Source organism: Bidens hawaiensis, unplaced genomic scaffold, assembly GCF_021521415.1.
Source record: "Bidens hawaiensis isolate Kalapana, Puna unplaced genomic scaffold, B.hawaiensis_p1.1 tig00041809_1, whole genome shotgun sequence".
NCBI lineage: Eukaryota > Viridiplantae > Streptophyta > Magnoliopsida > Asterales > Asteraceae > Bidens > Bidens hawaiensis.
Genome location: NW_027497411.1, coordinates 10422 through 20254, shown reverse-complemented (window position 1 = coordinate 20254; position 9833 = coordinate 10422). Strand labels below are relative to the sequence as shown.

General features: G+C 35.5%; 2 protein-coding genes across 2 annotated transcripts; one reads left to right on the top strand and one right to left on the bottom strand.

Annotated features, from left to right (window-relative positions):
- Window positions 1–1679: 1679 nt before the first annotated feature.
- Window positions 1680–3874, bottom strand: LOC143593191 (uncharacterized). The gene is made up of 5 exons (XM_077072900.1): window positions 3752–3874; window positions 3622–3674; window positions 2735–2905; window positions 2567–2641; window positions 1680–1922 (listed from the first exon to the last, which is right to left on the bottom strand). Exons 1-5 carry the CDS (start codon window positions 3800–3802, stop codon window positions 1760–1762), a joined length of 513 nt encoding a protein of 170 aa, XP_076929015.1. The 5' UTR covers window positions 3803–3874; the 3' UTR covers window positions 1680–1759.
- A 2342-nt stretch (window positions 3875–6216) lies between these two features.
- LOC143593192 (NASP-related protein sim3-like) lies at window positions 6217–9495 on the top strand. The gene is made up of 6 exons (XM_077072901.1): window positions 6217–6579; window positions 7086–7324; window positions 7410–7583; window positions 7662–7752; window positions 8404–8665; window positions 8986–9495. Exons 1-6 carry the CDS (start codon window positions 6323–6325, stop codon window positions 9277–9279), a joined length of 1317 nt encoding a protein of 438 aa, XP_076929016.1. The 5' UTR covers window positions 6217–6322; the 3' UTR covers window positions 9280–9495.
- Window positions 9496–9833: the final 338 nt, after the last annotated feature.

Below are 9833 nucleotides of genomic sequence, written 5' to 3'. Positions count from 1 at the left end.
CATTGCCTCTTGTTACCGCTCAAATATTGTTACTGTAAATTCCTAAATGTTAAGAGATAATTTTTTCGCTAATATTAGCGTTTGTCGGGTGGAACCAAAATCCACTCGGTTCACATTTGAATCCAAGCCAACCCAAAAATGTCCTGAAACACAACATGAAACCCAACCTAAAAGTAAACCCAACCGCTTCAGCACCCACTGAAACATGGGCTGAATAAGAGGAAACGGCTTTGGCCAGTGCTTGGGTGGATGTTTCTAAGGATCCCATAACCGGTAGGTAATATTCAAATATTTATATATTATGGTTAGATATAGGTAATTCTTAAACTTATAGCCATATTTGGAAGACCATTACGAAAAGGTTTCATATTGTAATGGTCATGTGCAGTTGTGCACCGTCAACTTAACTCAAAACGCAGGGATATGAATCGGAAATTGACAATTTAATGAAATCTACAACCTCAATAATAAAAGGAAAAGTGGTATGAGAAAGATGTTTAGTGACTTAACTCCCAACCTGTGTCCAACATAGCATGTCGTTTAACCAGATGGCAGCTTGGAAAATTGTAAGGCACTCTCTTAAGTAGGTGTCGAATTGAGTCAATACAGCATAAAGACATGCAAGTCAAGTACGGGTGCGTCAGATGCCCGAGGAATTCATATTGACATCCCCAAACAATGAGGAGGTGAGCCTAGAAGAATCGCAACGAGGGACCGGGAGGACTAAAAGTAAACAGGAATCGTCATCAACTAGACCCGAACCAAAAATATGGATTCTTTTATCTAGTAGATTGGGAGATTTTAATGAGTTACAAACGAAAACACTATGAACGAGGCAAGAAGAGATCGAGAGGGAAGAATTGAAAAACGTACTCCTGAATTTTAATCCGGTTTATGCAATTTTTGTTTTATATTATATACTTTAGCTTTTTATTAATAATCTTAACTTATATCTTTTGTAAATTATTTTTAAATTTAAATAAAAAAAGAGAATTAATAGAAGAAAAGAGAAAGATGGAGTGAAAGTAAGTTCATTTGTGTATTCATGTATATGTTAAAAGTAAAAAGTTGCACAAACATTAGTTGATAGCAACACTATGCTCATGTGAATTCACTTAGCTTACAAGGTTTGTTTTAATTATAAAAAGTAGTAGGGGCTTGCAAAAATATGGGTTGTATTGGGTTAAATCAACACGGGACCCAAACTAGGGGTGTTGAAAGTGGAATAACACTAACTCTTATAACCAGTTAGGTCAATTAATAACCGGTTAACCTTATTAACCTATTGAAACTAACCACTTTTGGTTAACCGGTCCCTATATGATAATCCCTATATGATAATCCCTATCCGGCACCTAAGATACAGTAAATATAAGTTACAAACTGTTTCTACTATACATGTTAACAAGTGGTTTCAGTTCAGTTTACCGGTTAGGATCTACAGACGGCACCTCTAATTAGAGGTGCATAAATTTGTTTCTGAACCCAAACCGGTTTAGTTTGTAACAGGCTTTGAGGAGAAAAGGGTCGTTTGGTTTAAAACTTGATTTCATCCTGTTCGGTTTTGACCAGTTTCAACAAGTATGCATACCCATTACAAACCACCGGTTCGGTTCTAAACCGGTTTTAAAATCAGTATAAGGAAAACAACTCTATGATAATAATGTACGCGAATCAGAAACAGAAACAATCATTGGATGCTCAAAAATATTACACTCTTAGTTTCACAAATAACTTAAAACTCTCTTTAACACAGTTTTCATTTTAACAAACCAGACGATGAAAGAAACCGCAATGCTTGCTTCGAGTTGTCCAAAACCGCAGATGATCTTGGAACTTGCATTTTCCTTTTCTTCAAAAACTCCAATGAGTTTTGTAAACACAGAGGCGGTGGAATTTCCTTCAAAATAACCGGCTCCATTCTGTGTAACAATTAAAAAAAAAGGTTATTTCTATCCCGTCTCGTTTCCATATAAAGCTGCACAACGGGTCGTGCTCGCAGGTTGACAATTTGAGCCCAAACATAACATGTGCATTCACGGGTTGACATAAACACAACTAATGGTGTGAAAAAACCAAATTCCTGAAAACCGAACCAAATCTGTAGTTGGGAAAAACCGAACAGAATTATGAGTTTGGTTTTCGGTTCCGTTATCAATTCCACAAATCTTTCTTATTTATAAAAACAAATTGAATTCAACTGAATAAACCAAATAATAACCAGTTTAATTAGAAAACAGAACCGTTTAACCCAAAAAAAGATACATTTTTTTCTCTGTTTTTTGCATAGTAATACTTTGAAATCCATGATTTACATATTATTGTTATTTTTCAAGGAACCTTGTTTCAAATATGGAAACCTTTTTAACACAAATAGGTTTAAATTACTACAAAAAAAGACATTCATAAAAACAAATGGGTTGATCCGCTCAACCAATGAACCCATCAAGTTGGCACATAACAGCCCGTTTAAAAACATGTGGATTCACCCAAAACTGTTTACACGCAAACTTCATGTTAGGTTTGTGTCGTGTAAAAAATTGTTTTAACGATTTCAAAAAATTACCCTGAGTGTTTGGATTTCTTCTTTCTTGGTTTTTTCTCAGATTCTTCTTCCTCCGAGTCTGAGTCAAAAACTTTCCTGCAGTAACAAAAACAATACATCGTTTTATTAGTTTGTTATAGTTGAATAAATAAAAGAGACAAAAGTTGAAAAATGGTCAAGAGTGAATACTTCTCATTGGCTGCAAGCAATTTGACAATGTCATCTGGAAGCATTCCTTTAATAGATAGTGTTTCGGTTTCGGTTTCCTCTGGTTCAGAGACATCTTTGTTTGGACAAGGTTCGCGCGGCGTTAACTTTTCAGCCCATTTTCTGCGGCGTTCTTTAACTTCACGTGCAACCCTGAACAAACAACTCGTTTCATGTTAAAACTTAAACAATATGAATTAAAAAAAAACATGTAACAATAATACAATATCATTGCTTGTTAGACTTGTAAATGAAGCAAACGTTCATGCACTGTTCCGCGGAATGTTTTTTGATAAAATCAAACGAACATGAACAAAATTTCTCTTTCGTTCATTTATGTTCGTTCACGAACGTCAATTTATGTTCTTTTATTTATGTTCGCTTAAACTTAAACCAATTATTAGTTGTGTTTTTGGATGAACTGTGATTGTATTAGACTTGTTCATTTATGCTTGTTCAATATGCTCATGTACTATAATGAACAGTTCGTTAATGTTTAAAACGAACGAACATGAGCAACCACAAACATGCCCAATTTCTTAATAACCGAACATGAACAAGAAATCCTATCTTCGATCACATGTTCGTGTTCGGTTAAAGTTAAATGAACTAGCACGATTACATGAACATGCCCCCACCCAAGTACGTTCGATTCACTTACAGGCTTGTATATACTGAACAAAGAGTGTGCATAACATTTTATGAACATTGGACAATCATATAACAGTTATAATGTTTGCTACTGCAATCTCAAGTAAATATACTAATTTCAGACTGAATTAACAAATGTAATCAATATCCTATAAATTCAATTTGAGTGTGAAGTGAAACAGAGAACATAATAATAACAATAATAATAATAATAATACCTGGCTTTATTTTCTTTCTGAATGGTTCTAATCTCTTCGTCTTTTTGTACTGCCTGTGTATCATCAAATTAGGCAGCAGTTTTGATTGAGAAATATAAGACAAGACAAATTGTTAACTAGGATGACGAACCTGTTGGGCGGTAACTTCCTCTGGGGCGTCGGAGTCGCTGTCTGCCGACATAATTAATAACTAGGGTTTGCGATTAGGGTTTTTGTTTTCTCTCTTGCTACCTGCTGACTGCTCATGTTGAGGTGCGGCAAAGGAATATGACGCGGGGGTGTGTTTCGTACAACGGCAAAATTAAGTAAAAGTTAAAACTACATTACCGTAAGTCGGTATCGATTGAGTTTGATTGAGTTTGTTTATAATGACACTCGTATAACTAATAAAAGAAGAATTTAGCATATGTAAAACGGTGTTTATTTGGTCTAGTAAAACTTGCTAATTGTAATGGTGAGTTGACACAAATTCGATAGTATCGATTAAGTTCATTATGTAAAAACTAACATAACAAAAAAATTTAGTTAGGTTTATCACGGTAAAAATTATCATAACAAAACAAAAAGAATATACGGGGTATATTATACACCGTATATGCTTAAATTAAATCAAATTAGTAGGAACTAGGAATATACGCGATAAATGGGTATTTGTTATGGGTAAATGAGTGTATCACCAAATAGTCCAAATCTAATATCCGTTCCATGCTCGTGAGAAATTTCAAAAGTAATCTCATATCCGGTCCCATATATGATTACCGACCTATATTGTCCCAAATGTATCGAGTTTCATTTCCACCCTGGTTAAACGCTTGGGTTTACAATTTAGCTCTAGTTTTCACAGTGAAAAGTCTCAACGATTTATATAGTTTACACGCTCTGATGTGATTGTGTGATGGGTCCTTGACAAAACAAAACCAGTGACCTTTATAACCAGGGGCAGATCTATAGAATGAATGTGTGGTTCCTCGGAACCACCCGAGTTTCGAAATAATAATGTATTAATATGTAGAAAATATTAGAGGAACCGTTTTATAAAAAAGGAAGGAACCACCCAGTTAACATTAATTGCGCTAGTCTAGTTGGTAAATGGTTTGTTTTGTAAACTGAAGGTCACATGTTCGATTCCGGCTTATAGTGAAATTTTTTAATTTGTTTTTTCTAATTCAGCCTTATATCATATACTGACCACCGTTGCTGCCTACTGCTATTTCGGCCGACCACACAACACCGTTGGTCCGTTGCTCCTTCCTCTTGCCTTGTTACTCTTCCTCGAATCCTCCCACTTATAAGGTAAGTTCACATTCATTTTTTAATTGTTATTGATGTTGTGATTGTTTAGTTATTTGTTAAATTTTAGTTTCAATTTGTTAGCTTGTAATTGTTGATTTTTGTTAGTTTTAATATGAAACTCACGTCATCATTTTCACCTCGTGTTCTTATTTTTTTTCAAAACCGTACATTATGTGGGTATTTGTTGGCTACTTGATCTTGTATATTTGTTTAAATTACCTTTGTTATTCACATTATTAGGAAACTAGAAGGCATATACATATTGTGTTTGGTAGGGGTGTTCTTCGAGGTTCGTTTTTTGGGTCGGGTTTTCGGGTTTTCAGAGTTTTAAATCTTAACTCGAAACCCAATCCAAATCTCTAATGAGTTTTTCGGTTTTCAAGTATCCTAGAAAGCAAAACAAAAAACAAAAAAAAAAATTAAGAAACTTCAATGCTAAAATTAAAACTACAAATTCATCTTTGCTCGTAACGCAAATAATCAAATAAAAAACCAGCATAACTTGATAAAACAATTGAAAAAAAGAATAAAAGTAAGTAAGTAACTCGAACCATAATCTTCTTCAAGCAGACGTGATTTGATTGTTCGATTATAATTGCAATTAGTAATAAACAAAAAACATAAATTAACAATAAATAATCGATCCATAATAGCTAAAATGACAACAATCGATTAGGGTCAGATGCTGATAACTTTAGTGGCTAAGACTAACCCTATTATACTTAAAAATATTTTTAATTTCAAAACTAAAAGTTTATTCGTGCTTTTTAGGTTGACCAAAAACTTATAAATCAAACCCGAAATACTTCAGTTTGGGTTCAGGTTAGTCTTTTCTCGGGTTCCGTTTTTTCGGTTCGGATAAGTTCGGGTTCGGGTGCGGTTTTTTTCGTGTTGGTTTTCGTGTTTCGGGTAAGAGTGACAGCCCTAGTGTTTGGTGATGATTTCAAATTGTGGGTTTAGACTATCTGAACACTAAGTGTCTCAGACTTGATTCATCGGCTTGAACCATCGAACCTCAAACCGACCTGAATCTCGAACCATCGAACGGACCCTGAGTTCTTTATACCTCACTCTATGAAATTGAAAAATCTAAAAGTAGTGCACCATTTGCAAAAATTTCCCAAAATCCGTCGATGTTTATAACAAATGGTTGGCCGGTTGGGTCTTGGGCAACCGGGCCTTTGAAAGACGGCCCCGTGAAGTTGTATCAGGTTCTTGTACGTACTCGTTTACTACTGGTAGATATTTAAGTAGAGTGTTGTTAAAATTTGGTGTTCAAAACCGGTAGATGCTCATTTATCCGCCAAGGAAGCACAAATCAAAGCTTTAAAAAGCACAGTGACTACTGACTAGTGACTGCACATACACACCTCTTCTCTTCTTCATTTTCCCTCCATCATCATCATCAATGGCAGCAGACGAACCTCCGACTTCACAAAACCTTGCACCGCCAGCTTCCGTTGACGCCACAATCGATTCCACGGGAGTTTTGGGCCGCACATCGTCTTCGTGTAGCGTCGTCGAAACATCGCCTCTGAAATCCGACGGAGAACGTGAGAAGTCACTCGAGTACGCTGAAGAGCTTATGGAGAAAGGATCCAAGGCTAACAAGGAGGAGGATTACGCCGAAGCCACCGATTGCTTCAGCCGTGCCCTAGAAATCAGGTGATTAGGGTTTTTTTATTCACCAGTCATCTGTTATCGTTTTATTACTTTTATTGAAAGTGTAACTGCAATTAATCAAGTATGTAATTAGTTTATTGATGTGTTATTATTTGAAGTAATTGAACAAATCACTGAAATTCATAGGAGAAAGAACTAAGTTAAGTTGATGTGTAATTTTGGATGTTAATTTCTGTTGGAGTGTTAAGTTTATACGCATATTTGTGATAGATGATGCATGTTGTTAACAGTACAAAATGTAATTAGCTCATGGTTAGTTATTTAAAAAAGTTAGCTAAGTGATTGAGTAGTTAGGCCATTAGTTAAATGTTTGAATTAGTTTAAATATAAATACCTAGTCAGATTAATTAAAGCAACATGTATTCTCTCTAGAATTATCGTGTGAACACGAGGAAACATCAGTTGAATGGAAACTATAACTTGAAATTTGTAGGATCTTGGATTTGAGTTACTGAGGAAGTCTTTTATTTCTGTGTTATCTTGATTAGGGTTGCACATTATGGTGAGCTTGCACCTGAATGTGTGAGAGCATATTATAAGTACGGTTGTGCACTTCTCTACAAGGCTCAAGAAGAGTCTGATCCATTAGTTTCTGGTGCTGTCTCTAAGAAAGAGGCGAATTCTGAAGATGATTCTAAAAGGGGCCCCGCTAAGGGTGCAGAAACTGGCGAAACTTCTGTTTCAAGTGATGCCAAAGAAGGAACTTCAGATCCTCAATCAGAAGATGGTTAGTAGCATCAGTTATGTGTTTAGATCAATTCAGTAATAAACAAACTATGATCTGTTATCATTTATGTTCTTGGTTGTGTTAGGTGGTGGTGAGGAAGAAGATGATGAGGCAAGTGATGGTGAGGAGGATGAATCTGACCTGGATTTAGCTTGGAAAATGCTTGATGTTGCAAGGGCAATTGCTGAAAAACAACCCGGTGACACAATGGAGAAAGTTGACATTCTTTCAGCTTTAGCAGAGGTAGCTTTGGAGAGAGGTATGCGTAGTTTGCAAAGTGCACATAGATTGTTATCATTCATTTTATTATTTAGTTTCATATGTGTTCTTTTTATAGAGGATGTTGAAACTTCCCTTAATGATTACCTGAAAGCATTATCGATGCTGGAACGTTTAGCTGAACCAGACAGCCGTCATATTGCTGAACTGTATCCTTTTTAAGTTCAATGGTTTATTATTTTGAAACCTTCATGTCTGATGATGTATATCTACGTCTGTAGACGAACTGAATGTTAACTGGACAGTGCATGAACCATTCAGCTGTAATTTCGTTCATATAGTAAACGACTACACAAGCGAACATGAACAAAAACAAATTGTTCATTTAGTCTAACAAACGAACATGAACACATGTCTCACTCGTTTATGTTCGTGAACTTTCGTTCATTTAAACTCGTTTATGTTCGTTCATTTATATTCATTCATGTTTGTTAGTTTCCATCTGGTTTAAGTTCATTAGTTTATGTTAGTTAATATATTTGTTTTAAAATTTTTGGCCCTTTACAACTTAGTCTAGTTTTAATAACTTTTTAGGCCCACCACATTGTTCTTTATATTACCTAGTTTTAGCTTAGTTATGCTGGTTCATCTATGTTCAGATATGTTTGTTTGTTTACGTTCGTTAACCGTTTGTTTTTTGCACTTAACGAATGAACATGAACTTAAAAACCATGTTCTTTTAATTGTTCGTGTTTGGTCGTTTGTTTGGTTAAAGATAAAGAATGAACACAAACATGCTTCGTTCATGTTTGTTCGGTTTGTTTACACGTGTATGTATATCCTTAATATGACGATTGCAGGAACTTTAGGATATGTTTATGTCTGGAAATCGGTTCAAAGGGTGAGGAAGCAATCCCATATTGTCAAAAGGCTATTTCAGTTTGCAAGTCTCGTTTGAACCGACTCTCAAGTGAAATAAGTTCATCTGGTTCTGTGGGACCCACCAATACTGAGTCAGCGGGTGGACAGTCTTCTAGTGCTTCACAAACGACTGATTCTGTTGCTGATAAAGAAAAAGAGATTGAGATTCTCACTGGGCTTTCAACCGAGCTTGAAAAGAAGGCAAGCTTTAAACTCCACCTTCTGGTTTCTTATTTTCTTGAATCTTGATACCCTTTGGGGTGTTCATCGAGTCGAATTTGGGTTATTCAAATCGAATTCGGGTTATTCGATTCAAGTTATTCAAATATGAAAATTTTAAAGCTGGATTTAAATTCGCCTAAAATTCATATAAACCGATTCGAATAAGCGCACCTGAATTCGAGTCGAATTTAAATCTATCCAAATAAACCAAGTTACAATAAAGAAATAAAAAGTTTTAAGATCATTAAAAACACATTTCTAAACTAATATCTAATTCATAAATAATACTTCAATTGCAGCTTGAAGATCTTCAACAGATTGTGTCAAACCCATCATCTATACTGTTTGATATACCGGGGATGATGGCCGCCAAGGCGAAAGGCGTCAGCAGCAGCGGTGGTGGCGGTACAACAAGTGGTTCTGGGTTCGGGTCTTCTGCTGTTTCGACAGCTCAATCAAATGGTGATTCAGGTGTGACTGATCTTGGGGTTGTTGGGAGGGGAGTGAAGCGGGTGTCAGTGAGCTCTGTTGAACCGCCGGCAAAAAAGCCTGCATCTGATTCCGCTGCAAATAATGGTGGTGGTGCTGAATGAGTCAGCTTGTAAGGTCTGTCCCTGAGACTAATGTCATATCTTAAAGATTGTGGTTCATTGGTTTTGAGCAATGAAATTTGTCATCTTTTGTTAATTTGATCTTTATGTGAAATGAGTGTTTTGATAGTTAGGAAAACTATTTTCATAATCATCATGTGGATTAACATTGTGTTCTTAACTGAATTACAGCTAAAATGAACCAGTGATTAAGAGTTATTTGGTGGTTAATTGTTTTTTACCTATTATTTTTTGCTCAAGAGTTGATTATTTTTTCTTTGTTAATTTGGACCAAATATTGGCGTTCATGTGAAGGTAAATGAATTCAAGGAATCCATGAATATTGGTATTTTTCAATATTTTTTCCTCTTATGTTAATTATCAAACCAAATATGCTGGGTTTTAGATTTATCGGGTTTTGGTTCACGGTTTGAAGAACTGGGTTTAGGGCTTTAGGCTAATGGTTTGAAACATAAGCCGGTCTTTGAAATTGAACTGATCGTTTACCTTTTTTATATATCTTATATGATTTTCTTTTGAAACATCCCCCCCCCCCC

Bases quoted from the DNA above. Each gene is read 5' to 3' on its own strand.
- LOC143593191 (XM_077072900.1), bottom strand. From the start codon at position 3,802: ATGTCGGCAGACAGCGACTCCGACGCCCCAGAGGAAGTTACCGCCCAA. The intron at 2,642-2,734 runs GTATTCACTCTT...TTGTTACTGCAG, and splicing joins TTGCTTGCAGCCAATGAGAA to GAAAGTTTTTGACTCAGACT. The intron at 1,923-2,566 runs GTAATTTTTTGA...ATTGTTACACAG, and splicing joins AAGAAATCCAAACACTCAGG to AATGGAGCCGGTTATTTTGA.
- LOC143593192 (XM_077072901.1), top strand. From the start codon at position 6,323: ATGGCAGCAGACGAACCTCCGACTTCACAAAACCTTGCACCGCCAGCT. The intron at 6,580-7,085 runs GTGATTAGGGTT...TATCTTGATTAG, and splicing joins AGCCGTGCCCTAGAAATCAG to GGTTGCACATTATGGTGAGC. The intron at 7,325-7,409 runs GTTAGTAGCATC...TGGTTGTGTTAG, and splicing joins AGATCCTCAATCAGAAGATG to GTGGTGGTGAGGAAGAAGAT.